The sequence below is a fragment of the Thunnus thynnus genome, chromosome 16 (assembly GCF_963924715.1).
Source record: "Thunnus thynnus chromosome 16, fThuThy2.1, whole genome shotgun sequence".
Classification (NCBI taxonomy): Eukaryota; Metazoa; Chordata; class Actinopteri; order Scombriformes; family Scombridae; genus Thunnus; species Thunnus thynnus.
The window spans coordinates 20,116,400-20,136,880 of NC_089532.1; the positions used below are offsets into that span (position 1 = coordinate 20,116,400).

The window sequence follows — 20,481 nt, forward strand, 5'->3', positions numbered from 1 at the left end:
GATGTATGATTATCATGCAACAGGGACATTTTTCATTGTTCCTTGTTTTCATTGTTGAGGACAAAGCTTTCATTCATGAATAACCTATCTGTTCAAGTTGTTCTGTTTTTCAGCAGAACAAGAAAAAAAAAAAAAAAAAATCAGATAAATTTTGTGGGAAAATTGCATTCAATCGTGACTATCTGTGACTTATTGTCAATTATTGTTTTCTTAGCCATAACTGTGAAACTAATGTGGACAAAGACACACACGCACACGCATTTCCAGGCCAAGGTAAGCATGTATGTACATTCACCCTTTCTGATAGTAATCATGACATATATAAGTCTTTGAATATAACAGACAGCTTGAGGATTGATGTACTTAAAGAGTTGTCTCTTTTATTAACTTTTTAACCATTTAACCACCATAAAACCATGTTAATGAATCAAAAAATGTGTTGCATACTACATTCAATAAGCTTTCTAATGTATCAAGATGTTTGAACCATAGGACTACTGTTAAAAACCCTGCAGACACTTTGCAGCAACACGCTGCAACTGCATTGATGACAGCTAAAAAAGGGACAATTGTTCCGATGTAATAACACAGGGCATGTGTGCCGTTGTTGGGGTCGCTGGTAATATGAAATATCCGTTCTCTCACTTTTTACAACACATAAAGTAAACATACACATTAGTTTTTTTTGTACTGACACAGCTGACAAGAGGTTATCATTACACTCAGGAACAAAACAAACACAACCAGCTTCTTCAACTCAGTGTGGTGATAAGATCAGTCGCTCATACAGCAGCCAATACCACGTCTACTCATCTCTTGTATAGAGAACTAGATGGGAACACCGTTGCTGGCTTGTGAACTGCAGGCGAAGGTGAGTCCCTTAATGAAATGCGAGGCATCTGAGGAGAAGGATCAGCATCAACAGGCTCATGATTAAACATAAGGAGAAGAGGAAAGGAAGAGGGGATGCATCACCGTACTCGTCATTGTCCTCGAATCTCTTACCCCAAGGTGACGGCGCTCTCGACGCACTATACCTCTCTTTGATCTCTCTTTCGCTCCTCCCCCTCCTCATACATCGGGAGGCCCTTGACACCTCAAGGAATGAGCTGCCCTTGGAGGAGTGAGAGAATGAGAGCGGCGCAGAAAGAGTGAGGGACAGGAGGAGTGATATACAGGACTCTCGGTCGTGGCATGAGAGTAGCCTGAGCCTACATGCTGTTAACGGACATGAGGCAGAGGTTATCAATCCGAAGCCTAATAGAAAAAATATAGGTAACGCAGTCCCATGCAGGCAGCGAAGAAAAACAGCTGAATTTGCTGGTGAAGCGTGTTATGATCCAGTTTTTTTTTTTCCCCCACACAACTTCATATACTGCAGGTTTTTATCCCAAAATGAAAACACAAGCCTGTCTATTCAAAGATGGTGACTTATCGACCCGGTGATAACATCAACATTGCACTGATGGCAAGTGAAAGCGAGCACATCGGCAGCCATCGACTGATAGACACACGGGCCTGTTTTTCTATACTTTCATCACAGATCCCTTTCTGAAGACTGCCAAATGTTGCACTCTGCCCCCCTGTCTGTCTTTCTTTATTTCTCCCTCTCTCTAATTCTCTGTTTCTGCTCACATCAATTGATGGAGAATAGAAAAAAAAAAAAAAAAAAACAAAACAAAGAGGCCGCTCATCTCAGGCGTTTTATTGCCGGCTGGCTGCGATGAGCGGTGGCTGTGTGTTTCCAGGCAGAGCTATAATGGAGACATTTGGAGAGGCAGAGCAGGGCAGGTTAATGCTCTCTGTAATGTGTGTGTGAACAGCGATTTATTTATTTTATTTTTTTTTTTTTTGTGTGAGAGGCTCTGGGCCCCGTGCCACCGGCTCCAAATGTTTTTCCCCTACTAAACTCCTGACCCCAATCTGAGGCCAAGACAGACAGAAGAGAGAGGGGAAATTGAGAAAGAGGGAGAGAAAAAAAAAAGCAAATGTGATTCATTGAGGGGTCAAAAATGGATCTGAATGAGAGAAGGGAGGGAGGGAGGGAGGGAGGGAGGGGATGAAAAGGGTTTCAGCTGCTGATACTGAAGGAGTTTTAGCAGGCTTTCCCAGAGAGAGAATGTATGAAAGACTGGTAAATAGATCAATGATCACCTGAGATTTTTCTTAACACGGAATTTGTCAACGTTATACATGGTGTTCACAAAGAAAACTTAGTGGGAAAAAGGCCACCTAATGCTGGATCAAAAGTAGACGGATAGAAAATGATCATTATTAAATTACAAAGAGGGAAAGAAGGCTTGTGACACGTGTAAACATCACAATTCAGCACAAAATAGCCCTAAAACATCTTTCAGATCAATCATTTTGGAACATGGCGGATTGGCTCATTTTTTCACGCTGTGATGACAGGCTCGAACTTGTGTAGGAGTCATGTCAATTACATCTGAACGGGGAGGGGAGAGGGGGGGTGGGGGGGGGTGTAGCAGGGGGAGGCTTCTAGTTGAAACATGCTTGTTCACCATTAGCGGTTGACATCAGCACAGGAGATTTTTACTCATATTTTACATCCCCCTGCTGCGAGGCTGTCTTTCTCGTTGGCTGGCGCTGTGTTAAATGACATTGACACGATGAATTGTCAAGTTGCTTCAGGTCAGTGCAGATACTGTACAGCGTGTCAGAGATGAATGGGATGTTGGCGATGTGAGGATGATGGAGTAAAACGGTTACAGGCAGGTAGGCTTATGTTGTCCATGACACCTTTGGAAGGATCAGCACCTCACACGTCTTTGTACCGTGCCTTTTCCTGAGTCATCACCTAGGCGACGTGAATCGATGCTGAAGTGCTCGTGAGCAAAACTCTATATTCTACAAGCTTTTTCTGCAGCTTTGGGTTACTTCTGATTCAAGTGAAATATTTATAATTGATATTTATTCAATGCCGTGTAACCCGACATGAGTAGAATTTGCGATGTGCATGGAGTTTAAAGAGATAACAGTACGATCACTGAACAACAGCACAATCATCTCATCTGTGATATGGCATCATCTTGACCTGTAAGATCTATAAATCTGTATCTATTGGTCTGAATATAAGATGATGTTTTACACTGAAAAATTCAACTCTTTCGCTCTCTGTCTTCATTTCTTTCTCCAGAAAAAAAACCTGAAAGTAACTGCACAACAGCTTCCAAGACTATAGATGACACTTGGTTGATACTAATCCACTGATTAATCCGGATTTTCTTGAAATGGTGAAATGGAATTTAAAATATTTGTTGGATAAAGTTTGTTCAATTCTTTTAAAAAAGAATGTACTCATATTTACTGTATTTATCTGCCTGTTTTTAACTTTTATCTTCAAAAACAAGTATCGCAAAATGAAGGGTGATCTTAAAATTCAAGTCAACCTATATTCAAGTCAATACTGTATGTTAGACAGACTTTGAAGTTGGATAGTCTATATAACTGAGCTCTGACTTCATCTTCTCTCTTCATACTAATCTAACAGCAACTAGATGGATGTGAGGAATATATACAGCACTGGGTAACACCTTGATCGTACCAATCCAAAGCCTTCTCAGATCTGTTTTCAAATGTTGATGGTGTGTCACGTCTCTTCACTTCTCCTTTTCTACAAATGAAGCCCAGAAACTAAGATGCGGGAGCAGACTTGACCTGCGTAAAAAAAAAAAAAAGAGAGAGAAAAAAAAAAAAAAGAATCTATCTGTAATCTGGATGAAAACTCAGATGAATTCTCGGTGAGCCAATTAGAGCAGCGACTAATCCCCTTGTAACTCGGCGAAGACGTAAAGCATCCCTTTCTTTCCTCTCTCTTCCTCGCTCCCTCCGTTTCGCTTCTCTTTCATCTCGCTGCTCTTTTATCTTATCAATAGACAGAAGCGCTGCAGACACAGAGCGCCGAGCCTGGATCTTTCAAAAACATGCCGTTTGTGACGTTTTACACCGCTTGCCTGCATTCAACACTAAATTATATTAAATTCCAACATCAATTCACCTGCCTGAGTGAGTGAGAATGATGGAGTTTGCAGCTCATACGACTAATGCAACAGCAAGGCAGAGCAGACAGCTGGGTTTGTAATTTAACTAATGGTTTCACATGAAAACTCATAATCCACTGGGTCCTATCATATATAGTGGGGTCCAAAAGTCTGAGACCACTTTCCCATTCATGTTCTCAGACTTTCGGGCCCCGCTGTATATCACCATGTAGTTTTATAAATGAGAGTGTGAGAGTGGATGCCCTTCCTGTCCTGAGTGGGCAAAAAAAAATACAGGTCCCCTCTGTGTTTTGTTATCTTCCCGTATGTTAGGTCTAGTGTATACACGATGTGCATTGATATAATTGATAGCATCACTTCAAACAGTCTGTGAAATAGGAGGGGTTTTCTCCCCCCTTTCCAGTTAATGGCCACGTAGCATCGTCTCCCCGTGGCGTCTGATTGGCTGAGAGCCACTCCACAGCAGCAGGGTAATAAAAGTTACAAATGAGAGCAGGCTATTAGAGCCATTGACATGCGTAGGCTAGCTTGCTAATTAATTGATCCTGAAACTTCATCTATTCTGTAGCCAGAGAGGAACCCTTAATTAATCAGCCTTTCCATATCATTGTCCTCCTTTCTTTCAGTCCTTTTCTCTCTCCTCTTCTAACCCCACCTTCTCTCTCTCTCTCTCTCCCCTAATGTCTTCTTTAAATGTGAGGTGAAAACGCCCAGGGTCCCATGTGTTGACACGGAGTGCAGGTCTGAGGTTGTGAGGGAAATAGTGTGGATAGAAGTGTGTGTTGTGTGGGATGAGGTGTGTACTTTGAACAGCGAGCCTCTGAGTTTTCAAGAGCCTTTCAAAAAATGAGGGGCGTGACGAGGCTGGAGTAGTCCCCTTTGTACCTCCACCCCTCCTCTCCCTCCATCTTTCCTGGCAGAGGGGCTGATTTATTGGGGCTTCCCAGCCATCCGTCAGAGCCAGCAGCGCTGGCTGCATTAACCCCAGAGACAACCCCAGCACCCGGGGCCCCTAAGTGCTTCCAAGTGGCCCTCGCTCTCCCCACCGGTGAGGAAGCCCCCTGCCCAAGCTCAATCAATGTCGTAAATTACCCATCTAACTCCCTAAAGTCGATAGCCGACAAGATGATGTTTGGACAGACAAGGATTTTTACAGCTTTTGGTTTTAATGGAAAATTAAAAGTCCAATCAGTATTTGAACATATATACTACAGGTATATTCTTAGACAATGTTGAAGAGTTTTTAAAAACCTGCAATTTGTTTGTTTCTCTACTAATAATGAAAGTTTTTTTCCTGTGTTTACAAACACATGCGTATGAAACCGAATGTTTTCCACCATGAGAAAACACCTCAGACTTGGTCTTTGTATTAAAAGACCTGGGAGTGATAACGGATTCTGTGGTGGGACTACCCTTTGTTTATATTTGGATCATGAACAGTAGCTTTAATTTAAAAAGGGAGTTTCTACAGTAGCTTCATGGTAAAGATGAGGAGAGTAAAGTAAAAGAGCCGTGGTAAAGTTTTAAAGACACATTTCTGAACTAAGCCCTCAAGCCCTTCAACAACTCTCCTCCCATCCCCTCCTCTCTTCTGCTACCTCTTTTCTTTTTGTTATCAGTTATTCAATAGAAGAATACAATCTGCTTACTATCAAGAAAGAACACGTGGGCTTCTCAAAACAACTGTGAAACAGATGTTTAAGTTCTCTGTTCTGATTGGTCTAGATCCCAATCTCTCTAATTAGTCACCTGAGGACAAAATACAGTATATATACGGCTCACAGTTGATGATGTTACTGTCTGTGTGTTTATAAGTTAAACTGAACTGAACTTCAGCACACCTGCTTTTAATAAAGCACTAATTAAGAGTTCAATCAGGACATCAGAACTTGCCAGTTAATGTTTACAACATTTCTCAAGAGGCTTACGCTTATTCCTTAGTTATTTACGATAAGATGTTTATAATAGAAAAAACACTGATATAGAGGGCAGTGCAAATATGAAAGCAATAGCCAAAAATCATAATTCATACTGGTCCTTATGGATTACTATTTTCTACGAGCAATAAAATGCTTAGTTGTCAACTGCTTCACACTGGTTTCATTTTAGCAGTTTCAGCTGCTCTGAAAACCACCGTAAAACATGTTGTTTCATTTTATAAATTAAACACACAAAGTGAATAAACAAAGAAGAGCCATCTTAGTATACTGCTTATTAATTAGGAATATACACAGCTGTTGCCCATGATGTCTTTAAGAGGAGTAGGACTTGATAAAAGGTAGACAAACCTGCCAGAGACGGAGGGCTTGTGAACGGGTGTTGTGGTTTGTATGGACTGAACAGGCAGCAGGTCAGCCACATTTCCACTTAACTTTAAATGCTTGGCTTCTATTAAGTTGGCCCGGTGTGTAAGGAACAAACAGCCAACACTGGTAATGGTTTCTGCCTGACTCATTGACACATCCAACCCCCTACACACACACACACACACACACACACACATACTCCTTCCTTTTTCTCTCTCTCTCTCCCTCTTTCATTTCCCAAGATATCTTTTTTTTTTTTTTCCTCCTGCTCTTTCTCCCACTCCATCACCCCTCCCCTCTTTTCACATCAAACACTAATGTTTCCTTCAAATTCCTTTTCCTCTCTGTCTGCCAACTTTGACATCACAGGAAATTACGCTCAGAATTGGCGGCGTTTTTTTTTTTTCCGCTTTCAACTTCATTCCACTTCCCAAACAGACGCTCCTCTCATGTGGCCTGTCATCCCCGAGACACCCGCCTCCTTCTTCTACTTCCTCCTCTTCCTCTTCTTCTTCTTTTTTTTTTTTTTCTTCTGCTGATATGTTTGTTCTGGCTCTCTTCATTCCACACACAGTCTCTTACACTCTTTCACACGCACTCTCTGTCTCTCCCCCTCTCTGACACACAAAACTGTCTCTCACACGCAGGCATGCAGACTCAGCATGATGCTAACAACACCTAATGCAAGTTCTAGGCTTATTTGCTAGAGGCTGGTGGGAGAAGACATCGACGGCGAGATCGGTGTCTGTGCTTGCCTCTTATGGCTGGATTAAGGAAAAAGGAGCCACGAGCGTAGTATTTAATTGCTAGTGAACTGCTGTGTTAAGAATGTGTCGGAGCGTGTGTGAGAGTTCATGTGCGATCACGTTGATGATGTGCGTAGGTCTACTGTCTGTGCAAGCATGTATGTAATTGTACGTGTGTAGAAGAGACAAAAAAAGACCTCCAGACATTAAGCTCGAGGGCCTGAACAGGTAAAAAAGGTTCCCCAGAAACGATGACTCGACCTGGTGTAAAGGGTCAACCGTAGCCTCCAGGTTACACACACAGTGAATACGTTTACACGTACACCAATAATCCTTCCACTGTGAACAACCTGATTAAGATACCGGCTCAGTCAAGGTGTTTACATAAATTATAGCTTCCCACCTCTCTTGTATATGTGTCTATATGTACTGTAGATCTAAGTGTGATTGTATACATGCATGTGAATGTGCATAGAGATTATATATTTACATATCTGTATATTTTCATTGGCAAACAAATAAATAATAGTACATTAAAATAATGGTTGACATGATTTTTAGGTGCACACGTGCCACAGAATTTTTAAAAAATGCTTAAGAATCAAGCTCTGATAGCAAAGTTAGAACTATTATGTTCACTCAAGTTACAGAACCAGGTTATGGTGTTTAACTGCTGCTCTAATCAGGTTAAAATTGAATTATTAGAGTGAATGTGCAGTAAGTACCTACCTAATGTACACTATGTCCAAGATGTTAAAGATGAGTTTTGATGCCAGGTTTAGTTCTTACATAAAGGACAAACGTGAGTCCCTACACATATCTTATCCCTCCACTGGATGAAATGTACATATAGCTGTGGACTTCTTATTTGTGAGAAATGAGGCTCAATTTTAGCAGGATTTAATTATAATGAAAAGCAGACAAAAAGGACCTTTTCTTCCTCTGCTAAAACTCCCTACACACACTCACTCACTCTCAAACACACATACACTCGCTCAGTCCCGGGGAAATCACAGAGATAGACGTATATCTTTGTAGACGTCACGTTGCCTGGCAACATCCCAGCATGTTTGGTTGTCACAAGCTGAGGTCTCAGCCCTGAAGCGCAATGCATCATGGGGGATATTGTGTGTGTGTGTGTGTGTGTGTGCCGCGTCTTACATCACCCACAATCCTCCTTGCTGATGCAGCCCCAGTCGAGACGGTGAGATTGTTCTTTGCAAGCTGATCCTGGGACGGTTTTGCATCATCTGAGGTTAAGAAAGAGGGCGGGGTGGCTGATTTCTCCTCCTCCAGACACAGCTGCAATCATGCCTATCTTAACTGTGTGTGGTGCATCTTTTGAAATGTAATTAATAGTCACTTTAAGACTCGATATACAGCATACACATCTGGAGCATTGGCTTTTTTTTTCTAGCCCTCCCTGTTTCTCCCTGATCAGACCCCTGACCGCGTTTCTGTAGGTGAGGCTCATTACCCTCATCTGAGAGTGTGGAATTAAACCTCCTCCGAACTCATTACTGTGAGCTAGATTTCACCGGTTACAGATAGGCAATGCGGTGGTGCTGCTTTTAAAGCCAGAGCCAGATAATTAGAAACTTTAGAAGCACAGTTCCCATGGCTATAGCCAGAGTGAACAACTAATTCTATTTGAACTAATTACGTTCCATAGCGCTACGCTGTGATTGCTACCCTGACGCTCAGCCTCCCCTATGTAATACGCCCGAGGATTTCATCACTAAACAGTACCAGGGATGTATTTTTGTGTGTGAGTGACTGTACGTCATTATGCGTTGGCATTACTCTCTATGCACAGCATGTCTTAGCATACACTCCCCCGCTTGCTCCCAGCTGTGTGCCTTTCGTACCGCTAACCCCCTGAGCAGGCTCCATAATGCTCAGTTTGGGAGTGTGTTGACATCATCAGAGCGCGTCAGAGGAGGTTTAGACCTGCAGTTTGGGTAATGAAGTCTCAAATTAAGTCTCGCTGGTCACAGTGAGACAAAAATGAATATTTGAGTACGTTAGCGGTTGAGCGTATCATTATTATTTGTTATTATTATTTCACTATTATTAACACACATTGCCTGCGCACCACAAAACCAAAATATCCAAAACGTATTGCACGCAGACATTTTTATTGGACCCCCACTGACTGGTAAACAACCGAATTTTTCTGCACACCCCATGCATGTAACGCAGGCTTTCCCTTTATTTTTTAATATATTTAAAGTCTTTAATATTTTAAATATCAAACTCAATCTGAGATAACTCTGATGAATCATTAGTTATTTTCTCCGGCTCTACAGTAGTCAAAACTTTTTTCACAGGCTTTACTGTCCATGATGAGTAATCTTCATGTGTAAAATCAGTGGCATGTCCCTTTAATTATTTGCGCATTTCTTAGTTTACCTCTAGATGATACAACTTATGTCGTCACTGTATAATGTGAAAGAGTGTGTGTGAGCCTCTATACGCGTACATACACAAGCTTTACACACTGATTTTCTCCGCTACTGCATGTACGCACGTAATATTTTTAGACATTACAGGAAGTCTGTCTGTCAGTCCATCTGTGTTTCCCTCCTCTTTCCATCTCTCTCTTTCTCTCTCTCTCTCTCTCTCTGTGGCCTTGCTATGTGTGGAAGCTCGCTCGCCCCAGTGAGAGGTATCCAAGTCCAGAGCAACAGGCCAGGCTGACTAAATATAGCAGGCAGTGACAGCAGGGGAGACTGTGCTCCCCTCTCTCTCTCTCGCTGTGGCGCTTAGTACTGCTGTTTCACTACAAACTACACTGATGGAACTACACTGTCATCAACACACACACACACACACACACACACACACACACACACACACACACAGACGAAGTTCGTGTCTGCCAGAAATGTGGGACACACGCATCATGCACACAAACACACATATACAGTAGACACAGATTAATACACATGCAAACTTTCTCTCTATCTCTCCCTCTTTCTCTCACACACACACACATGCTTCAAGACCAAATGGGATTTATTTAAGACTCAATAAAGCAGACAGAAGCACCATTGTCTTCAACACAGGCCTATTGTGTAGCACAGAGAGACTGTGACATGGGTTGGCTGTGCTGTCTATGTTTACTACGCAGAGAGCATTGCAGTACACACACACACACACACCCATACACATACACAGGCACAAACAGAGACGTGTACAAAAAAAAAAATCAAAAAGCAAGATGGTAATACATGCACACACACACAGACACACATACGGAAACATATAGAAATACATAATCAAGCATACAAGCGCTTCATCAAACAAGCATAAAGAACGACCACACATACCGCACATACCAAATACACACACACAGCATCAAACCGCTCCAGTGGGAGTCTGAGGGGAACTGAGTGATGAACAGGAGTGACACCACCACATGCCAGGGTGTGAGATGTGCTGCCTGGTATTTTAGGCACCGTCTCAAATTGAACATACCAAACCTTCAGGGGAAAATCGCTGGAGAACATTCATGACGAGAGGCAAATGTCCCACCGCAATATCAGCTTCTAATACCAGCTACAATATCTGGAATGGCACTGCAGAGGGAGCTGACTCATTCACGAATCACTCTGAGACACACACTCGCACGTACATACACACATAACACACACACACACACACACAGATGCTGTGTTTTGGTTTGTTGACATACCTGCTGTTGAGGATACTGCATCCCGCCCATGCCCATTTGGCCCCTCCCCTGCATGCTCATTGGATATCTGTGTGGAGGAGGCGAAGTGTATGGCTGGCTAGGAGGGTAAGGTCCGCCCCCTGGCTGCTGTGGAGCAGAGTAGGGATTATTGGCCATGCCGTACAGCTGTGAACGCTTCATAGCCATGAAGTCCATGGAGGACACCTGTGGAAGAAAAAGATGGATCAATGACATATCTCCTGCATGTTTCTTGACTTAACATCCATTCGTTAGTGGATTGTGATTGGCTGAGAGACATGTAAATGAATTCATCCACCATCTGCCAAGTTGGAACCCCTGACAGAAGTCCATTTAGTGCACACACTCTAAACCGCAGCCACCATTGATTTATTTTTTAATTGCACAGCGAGTGGAAGCTTCAAATGAATGCGCACAGGTCATAAATGAACTACAAATGGAATTAAGTAAGCTAAGATGTTTATTGCACAGCTATTGGGAGCAAACTTTGCTGGAGGAGGGCCAAAATAAAATGATTTAATTAAAACCTAAAGCTTGTATCTTTGTTTTAATGTCTGAAAGGGTTTTTAAAGTGTTGTAAATGTTGTTTAAAGCGGTGAGAAGCAATAGCAATAAAAACTCGATGGCCTTGTTCCCACAACCACAGCCCAACGGTGCCAATAATCACCGTACAGCACTCCCTCTCGCTTATTGTTGCTTACAGCAAAATGGCAAAAATACTGATTATTACATTTGAGTTAATTCTCTTATAAATTCAAATAAGGGAACAGGTAAGGGCTGGCTCCAAGTGACAAGGCGTATGGCAAAGCTATTCAGGTTTGCAAGTTTGAATCCCAGGAGGGAATTCAGGGCAGTCGAGTAGTCAAAGTAGTCTCTAAAGCCACACCTTGGGAGTTAGCTTCTTAAAGGGGCACAAAAATAAAAATCAAAGAGAAGAAAGAGAAGGTGTCAAGGGCGATTTATTCCATTGTAAGTATTTCAGAGCCTTTTTAGGGGTTGTTTGGGGTCTCAGTGAGCCACTGGAAAATTCCGGTACAGTGCGTCGGGCTAATGCTAATCCGTCACCCGTAGCGGCGTGTTTGTCTGTCTGCCCGGCAGATAATGTGGAGTTCTTCTATCTTCCCTCTCTCCTCTCATGCTTTCTCCCTTTGTCTCCGCCGTGTAGGATCATGTGTGATTTATGACATTTTGTTCCTACTGTTTCATACACACACACACACTTTCACTTCTCTCTCATCTCCAACTAACCCCCCCCCCCGCACCCCTACCACCTCCTCCTCCTCCTCCTCCTCCTCCACCACCACCACCACCAACTCCCTCCTCAGTTTCCTCTCTTCTCCCCAACTCAATATCACCTCGTCTAGTGTAGAGGAGAAATTGCCGCTGCCTCATATTGCCAGGCTAATATCAAGAAGACATGTCAGGGGATGGGAGCACTTTATTCAGCAGGTTACGTGCAGACGGTTACGGCGGTCTGGCTTTAAAGTGGTTTTGTCTACTGAGGCATGTGCGTGAGTAGTTTGGACTATTCCACAGAGCGGGGAGGAGAGAGACAGAGAGAGAGAGAGAGAGAAAAAAAAGTGTGTTTGGGTAGTGAGAGAGATGGAGAAAGAAAGCTAGAGAGAGAATGATGAGTGCTCTTGGGGGTCTAAAAGTTATTTCACAGCATGGAGGTGGATGCGAGTGTGTGTGTGTGAGAGAGAGGGGGGTTATCCTGCAAAGGTCCGCTTCACAAGGATTTCAAGAGTCTAACACTGAGAAAGAGGAGAGGGAAGAAAAAAAAGCCTTTTTGCCATGTGTGTTAATGCATGTTTGTAGTCCTGCTCATGTACTGTAACCACTCATTGTTCTTTACTTTGCCCTCCTTCATGCATGAAGCTACTAATAAGTCCATCATTCCCTACACTGCAGAGGCTAAAGTCACACAGTGCACCAGCAGTACAGATCCTAAAATTAAATATTTAACCACCAGACAAAATGGACATCTAATATGACACAATGATTGCTAGAATTAGAGTAAAGCACATTAGGGAATAATTAAAGTTATGAGCCATCGTGGAGTAAAGCTGTTCAAAAAAATGTTACTGATAGAAAAATCATTTGTATTTTTGAAATACTGACAGATGAACCTCAAGCTCGAGGAGCATAATTTGTCGCCGATTGGATCTTCGTGGAGAGAAAACCTCGATTCATCGTATAATTCACCTTTGCTTCTTAGTGGCCTGTGGATGAAAAACTGACAAAGTGCTTGACTGAACAAGAACAAGAGATCTAATAACTTCAATTCAGAATGCAACTAAAATAGATTTAGTCCTTAAGTGCATCTGGACTGTGTAATATACAGAGTTAAAGCAACTGAACCTCAAAGGACAGATTTATTTTAGAGTACTTTTTGATGTGCTAAATTTGACGCTGGTCATATGTTTCTAATGTAGCGATAATGGTGTTTTCTCTAGAGTGGAGTGCAACACATGACCTGCTTAAATGTTTGTTCACTCAGAACACACCACAAGCCACTTGCACACACACACACACACATACACACACATACAGGTCTACTAAGCAGTATCTGCCTTGAAAGGGCGACGCTCTCGAGTTTCTGAAAATCCAGGGCACTGTGCCACTCGTGATATGGGACACACACACACACACATACACACACACACCCCCTCCCCAACTCCATCCAGTTCACCAGTCCATCTCAAGAGGTCCTCCGTTTGCCAAAAATGCTGAGTGCAACATAAGTAAATCCCCTCACACGGCTGCCAAGTGTACACACGCGCTTGCGGAAAGAAAAAAAAAAAAAACGTTAACTGCTGCACTTAGAAAGGCACTGGACACAGAAAACAACTTCAGAGTTTTCAGAATGGAGAAGTGGATGCTCGATTAAACACACACACACACACACACAGATACATTTGTATTAGTAGAATCTTGTTCTGGCTCTCACTGATCTCTCTCATCTCTCTCACTCCCTCACACACTTGAGGGAAATTCTTAAATGAAAACTGCAGCAATAAAATTACATAAAGCTATCAGATACATTGGTCCTATCTTCCTCCACACATGACATTATCCACACCTGTCCATAGAGGCAAAAAAAAAAAAAAAAAAAAAAAAAAGAGTATTCTCCGCCTCCCCTCACAGAGCCTCATATCTGCTCTCATGACAAGTTCCACTAAATGAGATTTCAGCCCACTGCAGCCTTTTTCCTTGAGATATGCCCGCCATTTCCCTCACACCACCAGGCACAAAAAAAAAAAAAAAAAAACGACAACAATTCTTGACAAATTGAAACATTATTTTTTTTCTCTCCCCTCAGAGAAATGGCTGTACTTAGGAAAAAAATTATGAATATGACACGAAGTGAATTGTGTTTGTGCCAGGAGGGACAGCAGATAAAATACTAGTGGGAATACACAGAAATTGTTTTTTATTTTCTTCAAATGTGTTTTTCACTTTTGTTCATCTGGGCATGCCATTCAATGAAGGAGGGAGGGGAGGAGGGGGGGGTGAGGGGGGGAGGGGAGGGGAGGGGGGGGGCATGGGAGACAAGAGTAATTCAACTGCTAAATTTAAAATTCAATTTATGAACTCCTCTCCAGCGTTCTGACTCTCGTGAGCTTTTTTTTTCTCCTTTTTTTTTTTTTTTTTTTTTTTTTTTTGCAAAACAAAGCCATTAAAACAAAACATGGGTGAAATTACTGTGGGGTGAAACCTGCTAAATTGCTTTTCTGAGCTCAATCGACAACATTTTTATGTTGCGAAAATGATTTTACTCCTTCTCGCTTTAATGTGCTAAGTTGTTAATCAGAAAGAGACAAAATGCTAGACACAAAAGGCTCGGTTTTTGTGGATTATGAGACACACACTGGGATCAAACAAACATAAAACAATATTGGTAAATGGTTATTATTCCAATTTCATTTTGAACGCGGGGAATTATTTTAAAGAATCTTTTGTTTTATCAGCCGTGGTCGCTGAACATGTTGGAGAAGACACACACACACACACACACACACATACATACACATGTCCCTGTGGCTATTGCTACCCTTGTCCTTCACACTAGATGACCAAATCATCACCTGTCTGCATCAGCCCTTCATTTCAGTTATTTACTATCCACACACACACACACACACACACACACAAACACAGAGGCAACAGTGAAGGACCGCACAGAGACAGGCTCAGACACTTGACAGGTAACAATACTGTCAGATTAGTGTTGCTATTTTGTAGATATCAGTCTTCAGGGCTTTAGTGTTTCCACGAAAATCCTCTGTTTTTTCTGACTCTAAAAGCATTGTGGTCTCCACATAACCAATACTGTAATAAAATGTTCCTTCATATGTTCTTTATAGGCTACAAGCCGCATTATTGAGCGACAGCTACTTCAGAAATTGTTTGAACTTCAAAAGAGAAATTCAATGAGCGATTATGATTCCTTATATCACCTGGAGGTTAAATATTGTCTACAACAAGATTTTTATTGTTGCACTTTCTATAGAACCATTTCAGGCTCAATGAACTAGTAGCTAGTGTTGGTGCTTTGCAGCTCTGAGCTGTACAGTTCGCTACTTAGATCTGTTGAGTCTTTAATGTGATGTATGACAAAAACACTACAACAATATTTTTCCGCTATGAGGTGTAAAGACCTATTTGGCGCTCGCAACGCGCAAATTAGTGCCATGGTAAAATAGTTCTAAATATCACCTTTAACAAGATACACCAAAATTGATTAGCCCCAGGATGCTTTTTTGGTATTGATTATTTTCTCTTTTTCCTGGAAAGACTACTGCAGAAATCCAGCTTTTATTCCTGTGTAATGAAACCATTTTAGCCTGTGTGAATTTCTGAGGAGAAACAAATAAGGATAATTATTGTCAACGGATCCTCTTTATCCTCTGTGCCGCATCTGTCTCTGGAGAATCAACATGCTGCAGCCAGAGCTGGTTGGTCTGCTGGGACAATCAGCCTTGTCTTTTATGTTATTTATTTATACCATGCAGCAGAGCACTCTCCAATTCCTATTACACTGCGGGGCCCGGCGATGCCTCGGCCTCCAGAACAAAGCTCTGCATTTCAGGCTTGAAACCCTGTGCATTTGGGCCTACTGTTTCAAACAGGGGGGGAGAAAAAAAAATAGAAAGGATGGAAAGAGAAAATATGGGAGAGGAGGAGAGGAGGAGGGAGAAAGAGGAGAAGAGAGACTGCAGCAGTGGGCGAGTACAGATCGAGTTCCATATTAATGTGTGCAAATTCCCCCGCTCCTGCTGACTAAGATTAGAAAAATTAATTTCATGGATGCAGAGACAATACTGATGTCATCAAGCGGAGAGGAGAGGAGCAGCACGTTGTTAACTCCTCCCTGCCCGGCCTCCGTGAGGAATAGATCACTCTTCAGTAACGGTCTATCACTTCACTTTCACTGCCAGGAATCAAGCTAGTTAACTAAATACTGACAACAACACACAACACTAAGCCCTCACAGATCTATCAATTTATCCCAATTTAAAAAAAAAAAACTTGACGCCGTCTCGCAGTGAAGTAGCTCAGCTGTGTGCATGATGGTGTTCCCATGTGACTGCTGCATCGCAAAGGACCGAATTCAGTGAATTATGTCTTGAAACACAATCTCATCCTACATCTCAGCATGCATGCCTTGTTAGTAAAAAGTCTCGTAACGAATGACAGTGTGAAGAGTAGCACTGGTCCGCAGGGAGCTGGGTAGAGCCAAATTGCCTTTCCTTAGCCCAATATGCCTGGATGGCACAGGCATCTAGGCATGAAGGCTGGCTAGCAATGAGCAGCATGAAATTATCTGAGGAAAGAGAAGTGCAGTGAATGACGGCCACAGAGGAGAGACGGGTGGAAATGTATACGTACACAGCAGATGTTTGGCAATGATGTGGTGAGTTGAGAACGAAAGGCGGACACATTGAAGAGGCTATTGTAACGCGGACAACCGGCGTGCTTTTGTGTTTGGCGCAATGCACATAATTGCTCTCTCTTCTACGTCGTCCTCGGAGCTGGTGATCGGTGTTGCCCTCTGCGTTTGACACCAATATTTACACCACACACAAACACATGCTCACACACACTGATAAGGGTGCTTAGAAATACACCCGCCCCTTCCAACCCCCCCCCCCCCATGTGCATCAGGAAAAGTTGCCGAGCGTTCGGTTCGTCACGGCCAGCACAAAGACGTCATTAAGAGAGAGGGAGGAGGGGGGGTGGAGAAGAAGAGGGGAGAGAGGAGGGAGGAGGATAGGAGGTGGGGGTGTGGGGGGGGGAGAGAGAGAAGGAGAGAGGCTGCTTCATCTGTCTCAAGTGAGATTGGGGTCGCAGGGTCGCCGGAGCCCTTTTCCTTCACCGAGGCTGAGAGCTAGAGAAGCAGCAGGGACAAAAAAAAAGAGAGAGAGAGAGGAAAAACCTCAATGACAAAACGAGATGCGGCTGACATGCCTGCGACACGCCATTAAAGAATGAAAACAAATAAAATGCAATCGTCTCCAAACAGTGTAGAGGAAACACGTGTGGTAGAGCACGGACCTCGAATTTGCCAGTAAAATCTCCTTCCTGGATGCAGTTTCCTAAGACTGAATTCATACAGATTTCCACTGTATTACAAGTGATGATAGCCTCATGGATAAAAAAGATAAAGAGGTTCTAGTTAGAGCGAGTGGAGCACATTCTGTAGTGTTTTTCATATCTGGTCCAAGATCAAAATTCTCCGTACTCTTCTTTTCTGTCAGGTTGCTGTTTTTACATGTGCTGAGCGTGTTTTTAAATCATCGTACAAACTTTGCTACAGATCAGTAGTGTCTACCCTTGCAAAAGTTTCTCACTGGGTAGAAAATCCATTGAAAAGCCTTTAGCTAAGACTGTGCTATTGCTAACTATTGCTTTGAAACTAATGCAAATGAAATGCTTTCAGGAAATAGTGGAGGCACCTCTTGCAGCACTGTCTGCCTATTTCCATGGAATCTGTTACTGATGTGGGGGAGTGAGAGTCTTGCTACATTCCCAGTCTTTTCTTGTCTCGCAGTCCTGTGTGCTTCCTGCCTGCCGCGACCCTGGGACAGAGGAGGGCCGCCGAAAAAGCCCATTTCATCTAAGGGCCGTGGTGGAACGAGAGGAATGTGCTCCTCTCTAACTTCCCCAGCCCACAGAACCCCATGGAGAGATGCTGTTATACAACCAAATGAAAGAGAGGAAAAAGGGGCAGGAGGGAGAAAAATAACAATAACTCCATCTGCCCCAAAGAGAGAGAACAGGCTATTTGAGTAAATGTGCTGCCCTTTTGCTTCCCACATCTCGTGCAGCCGAGCCGAAATACTGGTATTAAATATGCAGGCTAGATTCCCCCCTTATTCATGGAAATCACCACCTTTGCTAATGGAATGGTATTGGAGAGGAACTGCATTTCTACAGCTTGGATAATTATGAACGATGTCCCGTATCGCCAAGTGTGTTTATGAATTAGCAATGGTTATTCATGATATTGTGCTCAGAGTAGGGTGAAAATACATAAGTGAATACTAAGCGAGCAGACCAACAGAAATGATACTAAAAGGTCCTGAGGGGGCTTTCTCTGCCATCCATTAGTCTTCCCTGTAAGGCAAAGCTTAACGAGCTCCTCAGGCTGGGAGGCTGGCCATTGAAGGAGAGGGAGAAGAGTAAATTATGAATGCGAAAGCACTATCTAAAGCAAGACCACAATAGGTCCCCCTTCCAGTTATTAAGCCTTTTTCCACCTGTCCTCCTTGATTTTGTTTGGTGTGCCAGAAATGCAGGTGTAGTATCCTAATAAAAAATATCTTTCATCAAGGAATTAATAAATAGAAAATGTACTGTATCTATAAAAAGCAAGTTGTCAAACTAGGTCACACCCGTGGTGCAGTTAAAGAGGCTCCCAACTAAAAACAAGGATTTACATTCAGGCAGTTTGTTTTGGACCACTGCCCAGTCCTCCAGGGTGGAAGCATCCATATTTCTCCTGCAGGTGATCCATCACTTAAAAAAAAACAAAAAAAACCTCACAAAAACACAAATAACCAACAGATATCCTGACCTTCCTTCCTCAGGCGGATATTAGATACTCATTAAAAGTCACCTGAAACAATTTGAACCAAATTGATTTCATTATCGGACTCGGCACGACACACAAGGCCCCCATGTCTGATAGCTCAGCGGGAAATTTACAAAGTTAATTAGAAAAAAATTGATTTTCATATAATTTTTTCCCCCTCCACTCAACCGTCGTAAAGTGACATGGAGAGAGGCTTGTTGATGCACGGCAGCGGTAATGTTCAGTGTGGATGGGAACAGCAGGTTAGAGGCTTGAACATTGTAAGTGGAGTCATAAAATGTATTCCAGCTTTCGTGTGTGAGTGTGTGTGTGTGTGTGTGTATGGCTATGATAGATTGTGTAATAGCATGTTAAGGCAGTGTTCTTTCCCCCCAAACCCCCATGCACCAATATCTCTTAACCTCTTCACCTCTTGCATGCATACACTCAAACGCACACTCCACCATCACCCCACCTTGTTGTTCCCCACACCTCCATATATATCGGTCACGGCAGCAGCAGCGCTGTAATGAATGTGAGCCTCCACTCTTCCACCCCGCTGTGAAGGCTTCCCCAGAAATGGGCTCCTCGACCTGGGTTAGGGGCCCTGGAAATAGGCTTCCCTCCCCCCGCAGCCCCTTTAGGTCACCCTCTGGGAGGCCCCAGGCTCTGTGAGCCCGAGCCAGGCCTCCCATCTCCTGGGCCCTGACTGGGAATCAATCACTGAAGCTGGCTGGGGAACATGAGGTGGGGGAGCTGGGTCGATCAATGAGAGGCTCCAGGCCTGTGGGAGCCCTGATGCATGGCCTGACTGCACATACACAGATTTGACGCACACTGAACTCCAGCATTCACTCCCATTATTGCTAAGCCCCAGGGCAGCTATGTTTACGGTGGACAGGCTATGCCAGACCATATGAATAACATATGACTGAGAAAATTGAGTGATATTTGCAATTAAAGGTACTTAATTTGATTTGGACATGATCACACTGAAAATGTGTGAGTGTCTATAGTATGTACATCTCCTGTATCATCTCCAGTATTCTTTTTCATCTATTTCAGGTATAAATGCAACATGAGTTTCCATCAGCCTTATATGTTTTCACTAAATGAAAAAAAAGAAACAATTGCTGATACTTACTATTATTAGTTAAGCATTTAGTAACAGTGTAAACACATACTGAATCTATATCACAGCAAGCCAGTATGTGGCCAGAATAAGTACCCTGATCATGAGTTGTTTTACACACCAACCCCTGACCGACCTTTTATGTTCAGGTTTTTATTAAAGGCCAGACATATTAAAGGGAAGCACATATTTCCCAGGAGAGGCGACAGATCTTTTGGCTGCAACACAGATTTCACCATGTGTCCGATTCTGTGGGAGAGGGTGTGTGAGTGTGTGTATTTACTGTATATATTCAGCCACATGGCAAAGTGTAGTGTATGTGATTTTTACACACTACGAGTGCGAGTAAAAAGGATTTTTAAATCAATATGTGAGTTAATCTCAACTTTGAGTTGGAACGTTAAATCACTTAACCATCCAATGAAGCGTAAAAAGGTATTTACACATTTAAAACAGCTAATATAGATATTGCTTTCCTTCAGG

General features: G+C 42.8%; 1 protein-coding gene across 8 annotated transcripts in view; it reads right to left on the reverse strand.

Moving 5' to 3' along the window:
- LOC137200397 (AT-rich interactive domain-containing protein 1B-like) overlaps positions 1-20,481 on the reverse strand; it is a 208,700-nt gene that overhangs the window by 142,551 nt on the left and 45,668 nt on the right. For all 8 annotated transcript variants that reach the window (XM_067615182.1, XM_067615183.1, XM_067615181.1 and 5 more), the window contains one exon: positions 10,772-10,975. In XM_067615182.1, coding sequence (XP_067471283.1) covers positions 10,772-10,975 — 204 coding nt within the window. The remainder of the gene's footprint in view (positions 1-10,771; positions 10,976-20,481) is intronic.